General features: G+C 38.1%; 1 protein-coding gene across 1 annotated transcript; it reads right to left on the reverse strand.

Moving 5' to 3' along the window:
* Positions 1-1823: 1823 nt before the first annotated feature.
* Positions 1824-2762, reverse strand: LOC103127702 (olfactory receptor 2B11-like). The gene has a single exon (XM_007538583.2). The coding sequence runs from the start codon at positions 2760-2762 to the stop codon at positions 1824-1826; it is 939 nt and encodes a 312-aa protein (XP_007538645.2).
* Positions 2763-20500: the final 17738 nt, after the last annotated feature.

Here is a 20500-nt window from a genome sequence, read left to right on the forward strand (position 1 = left end):
AGACAGAAAGATAGACACCTGCAAACCTGCTTCACCACTTGTGAAGCAACCTTCCTGCAGGTGGGGAGCTGGGGGCTTGAACTGGGATCCTTGTGCCTGTCTTTGTGCTTCATCCCATGTGTGCTTAAACCATTGCACTACTGCCTGGCCCCTTGTTACACACACTTCTGACTGGAGGACACATGCTTATGGCATCAAAATTGTCCATTAAGAGATTCATTCATGAAACTTAACCTAAGTGTGGTATGTTGCAGCAAAGCACTGGAGGAGGGAGAGTTGAGAGGGCATAGAGAAGGTGTTGAGGACCCAGTGTAGAGTGGAAAAGATGAACTTAAGTTGATGGTGGGAGTGTTGTACAGCCACTTCTTACTGGGAGATGAGAAATTGTTCCAGGTGTCCGCTACTGTCCAGTAAACCATTACTAGCTCCATAAAATGATTTTAAAAGTCATTCAGGTATGGCCTTATGTTTATTCACTCAGTATTTAAGATAGTTCTTTAAAAACAAAAAATGACAACTTGCTCTAAACCAATAGTCAATTTTTTAAACAAACAATAGTGTTGCTAAACTGCAGTGGGTAAACTTATGAGGCTTTTGGTTGTTTTAAAAGTATGTATTGAGGGAGTTGGGTGGTAACACAGTGGGTAAGTGCATGTGGTGCAACGTGCAAGGACTGGCATAAAGATCCCAGTTTGAGCCCCGACTCCCTCTTCACAAACAGTGAAGCAGGTCTGCAGGTGTCTATCTTTCTCTCTCCCTCTCTGTCTTACCCTCCTCCCTCCATTTCTCTATGTCCTACCCAACAATGATGACAGTAATAATAATTACAATAATAAAAAACAAGGACAACAAAAAGGAAATAAATAAATATTTTAAAAAGTATATATTGCATCATGATGAACGCAGTATTGCCATGCTGATTGCTCATATGTGGGAGAATCTGGCAGAGAGTGATGAGATGTTATTCAGGTGATTTTGCTACAGAAAATCTACAGGTAAGGATTGCCAAAGATTTTATTTTATTTAATTTATTTATTTTCTCTTTTGTTGTCCTTGTTGTTTTTCGTTGTTGTTGTAGTTATTATTGTTATTGATGTTGTCGTTGTTAGATAGGACAGAGAGAAATGGAGAGAGGAGGGGAAGACAGAGAGAGGCAGAGAAAGATAGACACTTGCAGACCTGCTTCACCGCTTGTGAAGCGACTCCCCTGCAGGTGGGGAGCTGAGGGCTCGAACCAGGATCCTCATGCCGACCTTGTGCTTTGCGCCACCTGGCCTTAACTCGCTGAGCTACAGCCCGACTCCCGAGGATTGCCAAAGATTTTATAACAATTAATTTGAACTAATGAGTCAATGATTTATATTATTATTTAAAATAACACAATAGCTATTTCAGTATAAACTAGAAAGAATAGAGTAAATTTACACGCATCATTATGAAAAGAGTCCCTCAGTAATATATTCTATTCAAGCATTTATCATCATCACTATAAAGAGAACATATTACAGTGTGCAAGGACCTTGGTTCCAGCTCCCACTCACCACCTGCAGGGGTAAAGCTTTCCAAGTGGTAAGGCAGTGTTGCAGGTTTTTCTCTTTCCTTCTCTATCACCACCTTCCTTCTCAATTGCTGACTCTCTATCCAATAAAAAAAGATAATAAAATAAAAAATTAAAAAAGAGTATAAGAATAATTACCTATTTATACTAACAACACATAATATAATGTTTTATGAAATATGAAGCTAGAATAAGTTATTAGTAAACCCACTATAAAACTATAAATTATCTTCTGCTTGATAACTTTATTTGCTATCTACCACTGTTAATTGCAAGAGAAAATGCTCTTCACCAGGCTGCCTAAAGCCGCCTTTACATCCTTATTCCTCAGGGTGTAGATGAAAGGGTTGAGGGTAGGAGTCACCACTCCATAGAACAGAGCCATGAACTTTGGCTGGTCCTTTGATATTGAGGAAGGTGGCTGAAGGTACATGCTCATACCTGGCCCAAAAAACAAGAACACCACCATGAGATGGGAGGAACATGTCCCAAAGGCCTTTTTCCTTCCCTCAGAAGATCTGATTTTTAATACAGCATGTCCAATTAAGGCATAGGAAGTCAGAATGAGGCACAGAGGAACAGCTAACATAAAAATACATACCACAGAGAGTGTGAGCTCATTAGCACTCTTTTCACCACAGGCAGTTTTAATCAAAACAGGAATCTCACATAATATGTGATCCAGTGTATTGAGACCACACAGTGGCAACTGCAATGTGGCAGTGGCCTCTGAGACTGCATAGGTGATTCCAATCAGCCACACAATAGATGCTAAGAGGATACAGAGGCGCCCATTCATGATGAGGGTGTAGTGCAGGGGCTTGCAGATGGCCACATAGCGATCAAAGGACATCAGAGCCAGAAGCAGACATTCTGTGCCACCCATTGTGTGGAAAACATACAGCTGAATTGCACACCCTGTGTAGCTGATTGTCTTCCTAGAGCTTCCCAGGTTAAACATCATCTGAGGGACCACACTCGTGGTATAGCACATGTCCAAAAAGGAGAGGTTAGTGAGGAAGAAATACATGGGGCTGTGCAGTCGGGGGTCTAAGACAGACACGAGAATGATGGTTATATTCCCCACCATGGCCATGGGGTATGTGATGAGAAGAATAACAAACAGAGGGAGCTCCAGCCAAGGGTGGTCAGCAAAGCCGAGCAAAATGAACTCTTCAGGATGGGATGTGTTAATTAATTCCATTATCTCCAATTAGTTTCACCTGCATAAAGGAATTGACAGAAATGTCCACAATTGTTATAAAAGAACTAAATATTGTTTTGCATTGTCTTTCTATTCCAGAACATGTATCACAGTAACTTGGAGAAAAAACAGAAAATATATGACAAAATATGAAAATTTACTTTAGTGGAGCTACGTACAAAAGAATATTGTCTATCAACTCATTGACTGAATATTTTTCAGCACATATTAAGGATACTATCTTTATGCTACAATGAAGATTATATTAGAAATAAAGTTGACTCTATTTTGGAGAATTTTCTACAATGGCTTTCCTACTTTGGTCACAATAACTTTTCTGTGAAAATGTCTGTGTTATCTATTTTTTCCCTATCTTTAGACATTTGTGATTATATGGGGTGAAGTAATCAAATGAGTCACTAAAAAACAACCACTAGTATGCAATCCCTCAAACATTTAAGAGGAATAAAAGTATGTGACATCCAAATTTAGAAGGGAATGAAAATGTGAGCCAAAATAAGCATGAAGGTTTCATCATTTTCTAAAAAATAATTTATTATTTTTATTTATTTTTACTCTCTGTAAATGTTATTGAAGAGAGAAATTGGGAGAGGGGAGATAGAAAAGGAAAGAGACAGAGAGACACCTGCAGCCCTGCTTCACCACTTGTGAGGCTTTCATCCTGCAGGTGCTATCATGATTCCATCCTGACTTCTCTGGGCTGATGTCCTCACCATTATGTCCTGGAACCTTACCTCTCCAGAGCTCTGGCCTACTAGGGAAAGATGGAAGCAGGCTGGGGGTATGATCGACCTGCCAATGCTCATGTCTAGAGGAGAAGCAATTATAGAAGCCAGACCTTCCACCTTCTATACCCTCCAAATAATTTTTTTTAATTTTATTTATTTATTCCCTTTTGTTGCCCTTGTTGTTTTATTGTTGTAGTTATTATTGTTGTGGTTGTTGTTGGACAGGACAGAGAGAAATGGAGAGAGGAGGGGGAAGACAGAGAGAGGGAGAGAAAGATAGACACCTGCAGACCTGCTTCACTGCCTGTGAAGCGACTCCCTTGCAGGTGGGGAGCCGAGGCTGGAACCGGGATCCTTACGCGGGTCCTTGTGCTTAACCCGCTGCGCTACAGCCCGGTCCCCCCCCCCCCAAATAATTTTGATTCATAATTCCAGTGGGGGAGACTTGAGGAAGTGACTTGAGGAAGAGGATAAGAGGGCTCTGAAATCTAACTGCATCAGAGAGAGAAAAGGAATAGAAGGACATTTGGATATAGTATTAGGGTTATGTACAGCTTGGAAAATAAGAGAAGACAGGACCTTTAAAAAGGGGGGAGATGTTCAATTATATACAAATATAGACAGATAGTTGTAGAAATAATAGTTAACACACATCTGCAATCTTAGTTAAACTGCTGAGGCTTACAACAGAAGGACTGGGGATTCAAAACTCTGGTGGTTGGAACGGTATGGAGTTTATACCCCAGTTGACATGTAATTTTGTAAATAAATATTAAATTACTAATAAAAATTAAAGAAAAAGAATTTGGAGTTATTAATGATGCACCTAAGTTATGTAACTGCAAATGCATCTTCTACTTCAGTCATTGTGGTTGAAAGGAAAATTGATATTTCAATTCATAATAGAAGCTTATTTCTATCTACAAATTATATTACATTTTCAGCACATATTTCTTTGCTGAACTGTGATCAAAAGTAATGCTGTAAGAACAAAATGAACTAGCTAAGGAAAATAGTATTATGAGAGTTAGATAATGAGTTCTGTTTATATTTTTCCCTTAGTGATAAAATGTATGTTATGTTCTTTATAATCTTTTGCAAGATGAAGGCTATTCAGATAAGAATTTAAGATAATTTCTCTTAGTAATAAAATCTGGAGCTGGGGTTACTATGCTAATTATTGTATTTACACACACACACACACACACACACACATACACATACACACACACATACACACACATTTTGCTACAAAGGTTTTTCTGGGCCTGAGCTCCTGCTCTATTCTACTGTTTCTGGTGTCTTTCTCTCTCTCTCTCTCTTTCTTTCCTTCATTTTTTCCTTTCTCTCTTTCTCTTTTTCCTTCCTTTCTCTCTCTTTCTTTCTCTCTCTCTTTCTTTCTTTCTCTCTTTCCTTCTTTTATCCCTTTCTTTCTCTCTTTCTTCCTTCCTTTCTCTTTCTTTCTTTCTATCTCTTTCTTTCTTTCTTTCTTTCTTTCTTTCTTTCTTTCTTTCTCTCTCTTTCTTTCCTTCTTTTTTCCCCTTTCTTTCTCTCTCTTCCTTCCTTCCTTTCTATCTCTTTCTTTCTTTCCTTTCTTTCTTTTCTTCTTTTTCCCTTTCTTTCTCTTTCTCTCTCTTCCTTCTTTTCTCTCTTCCTTTCTTTCTACCTTTCTTTCCTTTTTATGTCCACACAGAGTGTTAGTGACAGAGACAGAGAAAGACACAGATAGATTCAATTCATTTAGAATTCAAATATTTCCCCACTCATGAAACTACCCCTTTGCTTGGTGCTCTCATGTGGTAGTTGGGGGCTCTAACCTGGGTCCACCTTCATGACAAAATGTACAGTCTACCAAGTGAGTATCTTCCAGTTCCTCATATTTGTATGTCTTTTAAAAATAAATATTATTTATTTAATTAATTATTATGAGAGAGATACAAAGATACAGGGAAAGAGAGAGGGAGAGAGAAAGAGATAGAGAAAACTATATATAGAGAAAGACTAATATACTTCTCAGATCTGGCTTATGATGATACTGAGGACTGAACCTGGGATACCAGAGCCTCAGACATGAAAGATTTTTATATAACCATTATACTATCTCCCCAGTCCTCACATTGTTTCTTAAACCATTTTCCAAGAGATAAATGACCAGATTTTCAAATTAATGTGACTTATTTTTCAGCTATATATTTCTAATTCTAGAACTTAAATAATTTGATTGCCAATCTCACGTATTTACTTCATAGATTCTAGTTTTTATCCTAATTTTCGAGATAATTCCTGTGATATTTCATCCTTCATTTTATCATTCATTCCTGTGATGTTCCAATACCTAGTGACTTGAGCATTTAATCACTTTAATAATGAACCAGACTATTTCGACCACTCCTTTGTATTTTCACTAGTACTATTTAGGACTATGCACTATTTCATCACTGTATTTTATTACACTCCCAATGTTTTCTTAGATTTATATATTTATATAGGTAAAAGTCTTATATACAACATATTTATTTATCTAGGTAAAATAAATATGTTATATTTATCTGACAGAATATATGTAAGAAACATTTGAGTTTTTAAAGTATATTTTAATTTATTTATTATTGGATAGATACAGAGAGAAATTGAGAAGGGAAAGGGGATATTGAGAGGGAGAGAGACAGAGAGACACCTGCAGCCCTGATCATGTAGCTTTTCCCCTGCAGGTAGAGGTCAAGGGCTTGAACCTGGGTCCTTGCGCACTGTAATGTGTGCACTTAACCAGGTGTGCTGCCAGCTGGCCCCAAGTTTTTTACATTATAGTTTGACCATATATGTGGAAAATTTACAATTTTGTATGAAGGTTTCTTACTTTATCCAGCTATTGTGAGATATGGTGCTTTTTGAAATTTAAATGATCGAACATTGGGTCTAAGAGAGGAGATATTTATTCTAAAATGTAATTTTTCTGTCTGTGCCTATTTACTATATATTTCCAAAGAATAGAAATGTCTTTCAGAAACTGAAGCCTTTTTTTCACATGCATATTAGATATTTGATATACTTATATTCTAAAATTACATAAATATGATAACTTTTAAAGCAAGTGTCTTTTTACTCACCTTTTTTGAGAAGTAGTTTTCATTAAAAAAGAATTATCAAGAAATATTACTGAAGTTTTAAGTCTCATAGAAATATGAGAATTTTGTGGTACACAACTAAGTATTTAAGAATTAAGTTCAGCCTTTTGCATTTGTCATAACAAAACCAAATGGGGAAATCATGAAGTTGGAAGACAGTAGTAGATAATATAAAAATGTTTTGTGAGAGTGCTATTTATATTTTAATCATGAAACTCTTGGGACTTATATCCAAACATTTCATTTATGTTATCCCAGTAGAATTAAGAGAGAATGTTCCTTTGAGTAGAGTTCCCTACAGTATTGATTTATTGCAATTAGTTTTCTGTTGAGTTGAGGTCAGTCATCAAATTTCTGTTATTATCTTTATTTTAAAAAGAAACTTGTCCTTGATTTCCCAACAAAGAACACTGATTTTAGACAAATAAAAGCTAATTTGAATTAAAATTCTTGAGATTTTTTATGCAGTTTATTTGAATATATTATGTTCACTTGTTCTAGATACCACCTAAGATAATTATTGCCGTGCATTAAATAAAGAATCACAATTATACATTAGAATAAAAAATAGAAGCAGTAATGCATCATTGCAATGAATAGCAAGTTCTTGTTGAAAGTCTCACACTTTAAAATTTTACTATTTTTTATTCTAGTTGATGATTTATTAGCATATTGCATAGATGGATGGTTCAGTATTGTTTATAAAAATTATTTTTTTCCACTTAGCTTACTGAATCTTAATAGAGATTTTAAATTATCTAAGGAGTTAAAAGGTATACAATTTCCCTTCACCTAAAGAAACAAAAAATATGAAATATTTTCTTGACTTTGTTTCTTGGTTCTGGTTCATTAAGATATCTTATGAATCTGTGGAATCTTAAACTTGAACTATATTGATTATTTTGAGCTATATGTACTATTTTATTTATTTTTTATTTTATATAAATGAAAGATATAGAGAGAAAGAAACAGAGAGAAAGATCAGATTACTGCTCAGCTCTGGCTTATGCTAGTTCAGGGCATTGAATCAGGGACCATAAAGCCTCAGACATGAAAGCCTTTTGCATAAACATTAAGCTATCTCCCCAGCATATATATATATATATATATATATATATATATATATATATATATATATATATATATATAACATTTTACCTATTGGATAGAAAATGAAAGATATTGAGAGGGAAAGGGGAGATGAGGAAAGAGAGATATACCTGCAGCAACTACTTCAATATTCATGATGCTTTTTCCCTGAAGGTAGGGGTCCGGGGCTTGAACTCTGTTCCTGCGGATTGCGACATGACATACACATTCAACCAAGTGTGTCACTGCCTGGCCTCCTGTATATTCTTAAATGTCCATAATCTTTGTAAGTAACTTTTTAAAAAATATTTTATTTAATTTATTTATTCCCTTTTGTTGCCCTTGTTTTATTGTTGTAGTTATTATTATTGTTGTTTTTGTTGTTGGATATGACAGAGAGAAATGGAGAGAGGAGGGGAAGACAGAGAGGAGGAGAGAAAGATAGACACCTGCAGACCTGCTTCACCGCCTGTGAAGCGACTCCCATGCAGGTGGGGAGCCAGGGTTCGAACCAGCATCCTTATGCCGGTCCTTGTGCTTTGCGCCACCTGCGCTTAACCCGCTGCGCTACAACCCAACTCCCCATAAGTAACTTTTTATAAGGTTAAAAAATGTGGACTTTTGGTAACTGAAAGTCCTTTTTAATAAATTTAATTTTATTAGTGATACAATAATGATAGACAAGATTCTGGGGTAAGAGGGGTGCAATTCCATACAATTCCCACTATCAGAATTCCATATCTCATCTCCTCCAATGGAAGTTTCCCTATTCTTTATCCCTCTGGGAGCATAGATCAAAGATTTTTATGGGGTGCAGAAGGTAAGAGTTTTGACTTCTGTAACTTCTCTGCTGGACATGGGTGTTGATGGGTTGACCCACACTCTCTGCCCATTTCTGTCTTTCCCTCATGGGGTAGGGCTCTGGGGAGGTGAGGTTCTAGGACACATTTGTTGTGAGAGGTGGCACTATATCAGGGGCAGTACATTTAAAGCTATCAGATCCCAAATTTGATCCTTGGCATTATGTGTGCCAGAATCAAGATTTTTTTCTCTTCTCTCTATCATCAATAGATTTAAAAAAAAATGAGAAAAGATACTTACAAAATCTAGTTCTGGCGTACTCCACTGACCAAGAATTAACGAGCACGTAACCTGTATCCACTGTCAAAAAAACCTTCTTTGAACATTTATTGGAGACTAAATAAGATACAAAATGAACAGTCTCTAGAATAAACAGGAACTCATGATAACGTTTCTTTTTTTATATATAGTCAGAGTGCGTTTTTAGGTACAGTTATGCTTTATAATTTACTACTATTTCTTTCTTTTTAAAAATTTTTTTATTTCATTTATTTATTTTCCTTTTGTTGCCCTTGTTGTCTTTTTTTTTTTTTTTTATTGTTGCTGCTGTTGTTATTGAAGTCGTTGTTGTTGGATAGGACAGAAAGAAATGGAGAGAGGAGGGGAAGACAGAGAGGGAGAGAAAGATACCTGCAGACCTGCTTCACCACCTGTGAAATGACTCCCCTGCAGGTGGGGAGCCGGGGCTTGAACCAGGATCCTTAAGCTGGTCCTTGCGCTTTGCTCCACGTGCGCTTAACCCGCTGCGCTACCACCCAACTCCCTACTATTTCTTTCTTATTAAGACAATATTGGCTTCTTTTTTATAGCAAATGATTATTTATTATTTCTAATTTTATTTCTATTTTTAGTGTTAAGTACATCAGTACTTTAGATGATGAGTGGAATTATAAGCCCTATTAAAAATTTTTAAAAAAATATTGGTTTCTAAGACTTAATATATCTTTTTTATTAGGGGATTAATAGTTTATAGTAAATATAGGTTTTGATACATGTGTGAAATTTCTCAGATTTGTACAAAATAGTCTCACCTCCAGCCTACTCCCTCCTCCAACATTATGCTCTAGTACCTGAACTCTCCCCAAGCCCCCATTCTTAGACTCCTTTGCTTTGGTATAATACAGCAAATCCAGTACAAGTTCTACTTTGTGTTTCCCCTTCCCATCCACAAGTGAGATCACCCCATGTTTATATCCTTTTCTTTCTGGCTTATCTGACTTAACATGCTTCCTTCAAACTCCACCCAAGATGAGGCAAAGAAAGTGATTTCATCATTCTTAATAGCTGTGTATTACTCCATTGTGTAGATATGCCACAATTTTTTTAGCTTCTAATCTCTCGTTGGGCACTTACGTTGCTTCCAGTTTGGGGCTATTACAAATTGTGCTGCTTTGAATATAGGTATACATATATCTTTTTGGGTGAATGCATTTTATTTCTTAGGCTATACCCCCAGGATGTCTTAGGTGAACCATCTCACCTTTATTTATATTGAGCCATTTTGAGTTTTCCTAAGCATTTTTTGATTATAATATTCCCTCAGCCAGTAATATATAATATATTCATTTTTACCACCCCTCGTCAGTCTCTTCAATAAATGGTGCTGGGAAAACTGGGTTGAAACATGCAGAAGAATGAAACTGAACCACTTTATTTCACCAGAAACAAAAGTCAGCTCCAAATGGATCAAAGACTTGGATGCTAGACCAGAAACTATCAAATACTTAGAAGAAGATATTGGTGGCACACTTTCTCACCTAAGCCTCAAGGACATCTTTGATGATGCAAACTCAATGGCAAGGAAAACTAAAATAAAAACAAGTCAATGGGACTAGGTCAAATTGAAAAGCTTCTGCACAGCCAAAAAAACCATCACCCTCACAGAATGGGAGAAGATCTTCACATGCTATACATTAGACAAGAGGCTAAAAACCAAAATATATAAAGAGCTTACCAAACTTAGCATCAAAAAAGCAAATGACCCATCCAAAGGGGGGTGGGAGAATATGAACAGAATAGTCACCACAGAAGAGACCCAAAAGGCTGAGAAACACATGAAAAAATGCTTCAAGACTTTGTCAGAGAAATGCAAAAAAGACAACAAATGAGACAACATCTCACCCCTGTGAGACTGGCATACATCAAAAACAATAGCAGCAACAAATGCTGGAGAGGTTGTGGGGACAAAGGAATCCTCTTACACTGCTGGTGGGAATGTAAATTGGTCCAACCTCTGTGGAGAGCAGTCTGGAGAAACCTCACAAGGCTAGAAATGGACCTTCCATATGACCCAGTAATTTCTCTCCTAGGGATATATCCTAAAGACTCCATAACACCCATCCAAAAAGATATGTGTACACCTATGTTCATAGCAGCACAATTTTTAAAAAAAATTTATTTATAAAAAGGAAATACTGTTGTCTGGGAGGTGGCGCAGTGATAATGCTTTGGACTCTCAAGTATGAGGTCTCGAGTTCGAGCCTCTGCAGCGCATGTGCCAGAGCAATGCCTGGTTCTTTCTCTCCTCCTATCTTTCTCATAAATGAATGAATAAATAAATAGGAAAAACTTACAGAAACCATAGGATAAGAGGGGTACAACTCCACACAATTCCCACGACCAGAACTCCGTATCCTGTCCCCTCCTCTGATAGCTTTCCTATTCTTTATCCCTCTGGCAGTATGGACCAACGGACATTATGGGGTGCACAAGGTGGAAGGTCTGGCTTCTGTAATTGCTTCCCCACTGAACATGGGAGTTGACAGGTCGGTGCATACTCCCAGCCTTTCTTTCTCTTTCCCTAGAGAGGCGGGGCTCTGGGGAAGCGGGGCTTCAGGCACATTGTGGGGTTGTCTGCCCAGAGAAGTCTGGTTGGCATCACCGTAGCATGTGGGACCTGGTGGCTGAAAAAAGAATTAACATATAAAGCCAAACAACTTGCTGACTAATCATGAACTTAAAGACTGGAATAGCAGCACAATTTTTAATAGCCAAAACCTGGGAGCAGCCCAGGTGCCTAACCAACAACAGATAAATGGCTGTGAAAGTTGTGTTATATATACACAATAGGATACTACACAGCTATTAAGAATAATAAACTCACCTCTGACCCATCTTGGAGGGAGCTAGAAGGAATTATTTTAAGTAAAATAAGTAAGAAAGAGGAAGATAAGTATGGGATGACCCCACTCATAAACAGAAGTTGAGAAGGAAGGACAGACAAGGAAAAGCAAAGTGGAATTTGACTGAATTTGGAGTCTTTCACTGAGTAAAATCTCTGGGTAGAGGGTGAGGGTAGATTTTTCAGCCTCACTATAAGGAGATGGGGGTAGGGATACAGACCTTTGGTGGTGGGACTGGTATTAATATACATTCCTGTTACCATTGTATAATCTTATAAATCACTATTTAATCAATATGAGAGAGAAAAATAGATTGAAAGTCTTTTTGAGGCATAGATGCCAGTTCTGAGTAAATATTCCTTCGATCTAAACATGTATGTAAGGTTTCAGCAGCCTGGAATATTCCTAGCCGTGACCATGAAATGTGAACTTAGACTGTCAGGGATGCAGAGGTTACACAGGCTCCTATGGTAAATATGGGCCCCAGATCAGTAGGGTTTACAGTTAACAATATTTATATACTTTCCCCATATTTGAGAGCTACTCGCTTCCCTGATCCAGGTTTCTAGTTTTTTCCAACTCTGACACCATCTCCCCAGACAATATCTTTGGTTCACCTGAATGTTAGCTGTCAGACTCAGGCAAAAACTACTAAAGTCACAGGCTCCTTGGAACATACCTAAAACAGACCTACTAGCTTTTTCCAAAGTGGAGACCCCAAATATTCATCCACAATATTCCAGCCTTTAGGTTCATGATTAGTCAACAATTAGTCACTTTATATGTTAACTCTTTTTCAGCCATCAGGTTCCAGATGATACCATGATGCCTTCCCTGGGCAGACGACACCACCAATGTGTCCTGAAGCCTTGCCTTCCCAGAGCCCTGTCCCACTAGGGTAAGGCATCATGGTATGCCTTACCTTACAGGCTGGGAGTATGGATCTACCTGCCAATGCCCATGTTCAGTGGAGAAGCAGTTACAGAAGTCAGACTTTCCACCTTTTGTAGCCTATAACGATCCTGGGTCCATATTCCCGGAGGGATAAAGAATAGGAAAGCTTTCAAGGAAGGGGATGGGATACGGAGTTCTGGGTGTGGAATTTTGTGCCATTGTACTCATCTCATCCTATGGTCTTGTCAATATTTCCATTTTGTAAATAAAAAAAAATGAAGTGAAAAAATTCAGTTCCCCAGAGGATGGCCTAGAACTAGGGGAAAAAAAAAGATGTCCTCCTCTCCTACACTTTCAATCACTTGAAGTCCAATCCTATCAGATAGTGTAAATACTACAAAAGCTGACAAAAGGCAAGAGACTGGCATACATTAATGATGGACTTTTTGGTCACTACCACACCACTCCATCATCTGGGGCTCTAGTCAGGGAATCCTTGGATTCCCACATAGATCCCCACTAGACTTCTAATAGATCCCTTTCTCCATCATCACTGATTTCTTCCATCAGGAACAGCATCATAAGCTCTTTTGGCCTCTACAGGACCTTGGCCTCAATGTAGAACAGCAACGGTAGGGACTTCCCTACTTTCTGATCTGGGTCAACCTACTCTGCCCCTCAAGGAAGACTGGTCTTGAAAGGAGTGTAGCCTAGAATGTTGCCAGCTCCGAGCATTGACAGAGAGCTCTGACAGACTGGGATATAGATGTTACATAGGCTTTTGTGTTAATATGAATAGATATGGGCTGTAGGTCAGATTGATGAGGTTCATAGTTAATAGTATCCATATACTTTCCTCATATTTGAGAGCTACTCTGTGCCCTGATCCAGCTTTCTAGTTCTCAACTCTGACAACATCTTCCTAGACAATACTTATAGTTCACCAGCATGGTAGCTATCGGGCTTAGGCAAAAATTAATGAAGTCATGGGCCCCTTGGAACATATCTAAAATAGACTTCCTACTTTCTTCTCATATGTAGACCCCCTAGTTTCATATGCTATATTCTTACCTTTGGTTTCGTGTTTATTGAAAAATTTGTTCTGCTTTATATCTTACTGTCTTTCAGCCACCAAGTTGCAGAGGCTACCATGACACCATCCTGACTTCCCTGGGCAGATGACTTCACCAATGTGTCTTGGAACCCCACATATCCAGAGCCCTCCTCCACTAGTGAAAGATAGTAACAGGCTGGGAGTATGGATTGACCAGCAACCATCCATGTTCAGTGGAGAAGCAATTACAGAAGCCAGAGCTTCTGTTCTCTGCAGCTCATAGGAATTTTGGTCCATATACCCAGAGGGATAAAGAACAGGAAAGCTTCTAGTGGAGGGGATGGGACATGGGACTCTGGTGGTGGGAACTATATGGAATTATGAAAGGGAATCAGAAAGAATTCAGAAAATTTTAGCTGAGGGGAATTACAGTATGCCTACCCACTCCCTAATTTCTTGTCCTGAAAGATAAGATTCCCTGTACCCTGACCCCAAAGAGTACATAAATGCAATAACCACTTGTACTGCTTCTGTAACTTGAGGCTAACTTAGCTTGCTTCCACGTCCTGCTATAAAATAATGTTATAATGCCCATGCTGGGCCAACGGTCTGCAGGGTGACCTGGGCTCTTGGTCCATATGAGAACAAAGCTTCTTTACTCCTTCGTCCAATTTTGGCTCTAGTTTTCCCGAATTTCAACATCCCTGACAATTGTACCCCTGTTATCTTACAATCTTGTTAATCGTTATTAAATCACTCATAAAAAAAAGATGCATTTCAGTAATTTTCTATCCTGTATTCAAATTTATTTGAAGGAAAACTTTTAGAAACAAGAAAAATTGGAGGAGATATTATTGAATGCAAAAATAAATACATAAAAATGAAAAATAGAAGAGAGTTTAGGAAATGGGAGCCAATTTTTATTGACTAAGGCTTATTGTAGTTTTAGGTGAACTGTAAAGTATAGTGCGAGAGTAGTGGAGAATTAGAACTTCAGAACTGTATTTTCTTTTATTTTTTATGAAAATGAAACTTTCATAGTTATTAAAATTATTTTCTTACATTATTATAAATATATAATATATAAATATATAGGGGGCTGGGCAGTAGTGCAAAGGGTTAAGTGCACATGGTGTAAAGCACAAGCTCCAGCTCAAAGATCCTGGTTCGAGCCTTTGGCTCCCCACATGCAGGTGGGTCACTTCACAAGTGGTGAGGCAGGTCTGCAGGTGTTTATCTTCCTCTCCCCCTCTCTGTCTTCCCCTCCTTTCTCCATTTCTCTCTGTCCTATCCAACAAAAATGATAGCAATAAGAACAACAATAACAACAACAATGATAAACAACAAGGGCAACAAAAGGGAAAAAATAGCCTCAGGAGCACTGGATTCATAGTGTAGGCACCAAGCCCCAGCAATAAGCCTGGAGGCAAATAAATAAATAAAAATATATATAATATTAACAGTTCAAGATAACTAGTTAAAATTAATATATCTGTGAAGGGTTATATATCCTTTTTTGTATGAAAGCAATATTTACAAATATAGAGAAGTTATGATTTCCTCTTATGTAGGATCATCTTACCTAATTAAATGAATTATCAATAAGCACTTAAATTCCACCTTGTTGGGATCTTAATGGGAATTGCATTAAATTTGTATATGGCTCTGGGTAGTATATTCATTTTAATGACGTTAATTCTTCCAACCCATGAACATGGAATATCTTTCCACTTCTTTGTGTCTTTTCTATTTCCTTGAATAGTGACTCATAACTTTCAGTATATAAGTCTTTCACTTCTTTTGTTAGGTTTATTCCTATTTATCTTATTGTTTTTGTTGCTATAGTAAAAGGAATTGATTTCTGGATTTCTTCTTCTACTACCTTAATATTTGCGTAGAGGAATGCCACTAACTTCTATATGTTAATTTTGTAACCTGACATCTTACTATATTGCTTGATAATTTCCAAAAGCTTCCAGCTGGATTCCGTAGCTTTTTCTATGTACACTATCACGTCATTTTCAGAAAGTGAGTTTGACCTCTTCTCTTCCAATCTATATCTCTTTAATTCCTTGCTCCTGTCTGATTGCTATGGCAAGAACTTCTAACTCTATGTTAAAAAAGTAAAAGACTCTGGGGGTGGGGGTGGGGGGTTCAGGTCCTGGAACATGATGGCAGAGGAGGACCTAGTAGGGGTTGTATTATTATGTGGAAGTGTTATACATGTACAAACTATTGTATTTCACTGTTGACCGTAAACCATTAATCCTCCAATAAAGAAATAAAAAAATTCCACCTTATGCTTTACAATAAATATTTTTGTACAGGTGAAAATTTGAGTAGTCAAAATGTACTCTGACAAGAATGCAATAGTATGTGCTTACTTCCATGATCACATCATATTACTTAAAAATTTTTTTTATTATCTTTATTTATTGGATAGAGGTGGCCAGAAATTGAGAGGGAAGTGGTTGATAGGGAGAGAGACAAAGAGACACCTGAAGCTCTGCTTCACTACTTGAAAAGCTTTCCCCCTGCAGGAGGGGACCAGGGGCTCGAACCTAGGTCTCTGCGCATTGCAATTTGTGCACTCAACCAGGTGCGCTACAGCCTGGCCCCCAAATAACTCTTTTTACCATTCATTATCTGTGCTTTTAAACAGATTTGGTATGTACTCCCTACTACATTTCTAGCTTTTCTTTGACACACTTTCATGTCCCAGTCTTACAGTCATTGGAATTCTGAGGATTGCAGTTTAAATAAATTTTGAACTTCTGATAGTCAGAAAAGGAATTGTCAAGCCAATTCCTGGTTAGCATTTATTTTGATATTTTCTTCTAATCTTGCAGGAACTGTTCTTTGCAGATTTGAGAACTACTCTAGTATGGAGAGAATCAGTGTGAAACTTTCATGAGTTCTTTCTTAAGAACTTTACAAAATGTATGCTGCGTTGTTCTGATGTTTAGAACTAGGATTAAAATGTTTTGTTGATTTCTGTTTACTTTTCAGGAAATACTATGAAAAGTTAATGATGATATTGATCGATTTAACAGTAAGTTTAGACTAGACCTTAATCATTATATTATATTACATTATATATTTATTATATGTCTTTAGCAGAGCTTCTCAACTGCTAACTAAAGTATCCTTCATACTAAAAAATGCTGGGCATGGATAACATTGAAATGTAAAAGTAAAGAGCATTTATGTGGAACTTGCCTACCCCTACTCCTGATAAGCTTCATCCAGAGTGTCCTTTGTGCTCCAGTTAGTAAGCTGTACTACACAAGCTCCAGAAGACACTTAAAATTCTTAAGTGAGTAAAGTTTACAGGTTTGAAAGTAGCAGGTAATTTACAAAAGTAGCCTGAACAATCTTACAGTGTCTATCACTAGAGTTTTGCCACAAATCTTTTGGATATTGTATGCCTAAACTAAAAATTACCATATTCTTCTGTATGCAGTGCTAAGTTAAACAAAGCTGCTTTAACTGAAACATGATTAGAATCATCATATAACATCATAAATATTTATTTCTACCATGATTTACATATACAAACTTTCTTGCATATGTATAAGTGTTTTTTTGTGGAATTTTTTATTTTTTATTTAAATTTAATTTATAAAAAGGAAACCCTGACAGAAACCATAGGATAAGAGGGGTACAAATCTACACAATTCCCACCACTAGAACTCCATATGCCATCTCCTCCCCTGATAGCTTTCCTATTCTTTAACTCTCTGGGAGTATGGACCCAGGGTCATTATGGGATGCAGAAGGTGGAAGGTCTGGCTTCTGTAATTGCTTCCCTGCTGAACATGGACATTGACAGGTAGATCCATACTCACAGCCTGCCTCTTTCTTTCCCTAGTGGGACAGGGTTCTGGGAAATCAGAACTCCAGGACATATTGGTGGGGTTGTCTGTCCAGGGAAGTCTGGTTGGCATCATGCTAGCATCTGGAACCTGGTGGCTGAAGAGAGTTAACATATAAAGCCAAACAAATTGTTGACTAATCATGCACCTAAAGGCTGGAATAGTGCAGATGAAGAGTTGAGGTGGGGTTCTCCATTTTGTAGATAGCTAGTAGGCCTATTTTAGTTATATTCCAAAGGGTGGCTATACTAGGTTTTTTTTTTTTCTTTTTTTCTCCTGAGCCTGAATTCTGATATGCAGGTGGATCCAAGTTATTGTCTGGGGAGATGATGTCATGGCTGGGAAAAGGACAAGAAAGCTGGATCAGAGAAGAGAGTAGCTCCCAAATATGGGAAAGGTATATAAATATTGTTGACTGTAACCCCCACTGATTTGATGTAATCTGGGGCCCATATTCAGCTTAGGAGCCTATGTGACCTCTGCATCCCTGTAGATCTGAGCTCACTTTCTGTGGTCATTAGTAGGAATGTTCCAAGCTGCCCCAATATCAGGACCCATCTTCCTCAGGTGGAGCACAGAGAATGTTGTTTAGCCTCCCTTCAGAGGATGGAACATTCTCTACCGTTGTTGAACCAAGTTGAGGGCAAGGTCCTACGAGGACCCACAAAGGAGTCTATTGTGTTCCTGATAGAGATGACCAATAACAATGGAGAGAGGTATTTATTTGAGGTCTAGGCCCATCATGTCTGTTTGGGAATCTCAGGACTCCCTGAATAGGGCCCCAGCTGATGGGGTGGCCTGATAGTGACTAAAGAGTTATTATTAAAGTATGCCAGTCTCTTGCCCTTATTCAGCTTTTGTAGTCCTTGCTTTGATAGGGTTAGCTTTGGAGTGAGTGAGGGAAGTGTAATAGGAAGTAGGGAGGATACCTAAGTCTAAGTAGACACTATTTTATTATAAACTTTATACTGACTCACTGCAGACTATTGTGTACTTTTGCTTTCAGGTATATATTTTGCCCTAGTTTATGGATATGTGTGAACATATGCTCTATCTCAGGGGACATGGTCTATATCTAGGTTTTGGGACTTTGTTAGGAAGTGAACCACCTGGAATGGAATTAGAGAATACTATGAAAGGAAAGGTCTTACTGGAAGGGTTGTCATTCCACACCTGAAATCTCTGGACACAGTCTGAAGTGAAGCATGCTGAGGTGGTACTCATTGCATTGATTAGGTTGGGATCGGTGGATGCAATATCATTTGGTATGACTTGAGAGAAGCATGCAGGAAAGTGAGCCCCACCCTGGAAGTTCCAGGACTGGGGGAAATATAGGGTCTGTAGAGGAAATGGGAGGTTCCTGCCGTCTTAGGGTTTAAGAAGGCAATGGATAGTTTTTGCTATAATCACATTATTTGGCAGTTGGGTTAACTTTGAAATATCCCTTTGTTAGAATTTGCTGTATCATACACATCACTATAATTTATGTCCTTTGACATTATTTGTATATAGCTGTGCCACTGGTTGCTTCTGTTTTCCGTGGTCTAAGCTTTTAAGAGAGTCAACATATCAAAGACTCAGCCTATAGTCTATGCATTAAAAAGTTTGAGATATTCAATCATTTCTCCCCTCTCATATTAATTAAACAGTGATTTATATGACTACAAGTTAATAGGAGTGTACATAAACACCATCCAACACCAGAAGACTGTGTCCCATCCTATCCACCACCAAAAGACTTTGTCTCATCCTATCCTCCTCCCCGCCCCCTTGAAGCCGAACATCCACACTCACCCTCAACCCAGGGTTACTTTGGTACCCTACTCTAATATTGTAAATTTTCTTGTTGATAGTGGACACAGTTTGAGATATTTAAAAGAGCCATTTCAGATTTTATTGATCCTCCCTCCATTTTAGTCACTTTAGGATTTAATAATTAATTGTTTGATTCAAAATGCAAAATATTGTCCACTTCTTTCTTTTTTTTTTTGCTGGCTATTTTTAAAATTTATTTTAAAAAGGAGACATTAACAAAACCGTAGGATAGGAGGGGTACAACTCCACACAATTCCCACCACCAGATCTCTATATCCCAACCCCTCCCCTGATAGCTTTCCTATTCTCTGTCCCTATGAGAGGACCTAAGGTCATTGTGGAATGCAGAAGGTGGAAGGTCTGCCTTCTGTAATTGCTTCTCTGCTGAACATGGGCGTTGACTGGTCGATCCATACTCCCAGCCTGCCTCTCTCTTTCCCTAGTAGGGTGGTCTCTGGGGAAGCGGAGCTCCAGGACACACTGGTGGCGTCGTCTGTCCAGGGAAGTCTGGTCGGCATCATGCTGGCATCTGGAACCTGGTGGTTGAAAAGAGAGTTAACATACAAAGCCAAACAAATTGTAGAGCAATTATGGATCTAAAGGCTGGAATAGTGCAGATGAAGTGTTGGGGAGTACTCACTGCAGACTATTGTTTACTTTTGCTTTCAGGTATATATTTTGTATATATGTATGCTCTATCTCAGAGGACCTGGTCTATATCTAGGTTTTGGGACTTTGTTAGGAAGTGAACCACCTGGAATGGAATTAGAGAATACTATGAAAGGAATGGTCTCACCTGAGCAATGAAGCTGAAGGGTTGTCATTCCACACCTGAAGTCTCTGGACACAGTCTGAAGTGAGGCATGCTGAGGTGACACTTGTTGCATTGATTAGGTTGTGATTGGTTGGATGCAAATATTATTTGATATGAATTGAGAGAAGCATGCAGGAAAGTGTGCCCCACCCTAAGTTTCCAGGACTGGGGGAAATATGGGCTCTGTAGTGGAAATGTGAGGTTTCTGCTGTCTTAGGGTTCAAGAAGACAATGGATAGTTTTTGCTATAATCACATTATTTGGTAATTGGGTTTAACTTTGAAAAGTCCCTTTGTTAGGATTTGCTGTACAATACCCAACATCTTGTATATAGCTGTGC

The sequence above is a fragment of the Erinaceus europaeus genome, chromosome 4, assembly GCF_950295315.1.
Source record: "Erinaceus europaeus chromosome 4, mEriEur2.1, whole genome shotgun sequence".
Classification (NCBI taxonomy): domain Eukaryota; kingdom Metazoa; phylum Chordata; class Mammalia; order Eulipotyphla; family Erinaceidae; genus Erinaceus; species Erinaceus europaeus.

Coding starts and splice junctions, on each gene's coding strand:
- LOC103127702 (XM_007538583.2), bottom strand. CDS start 2,762: ATGGAATTAATTAACACATCCCATCCTGAAGAGTTCATTTTGCTCGGC.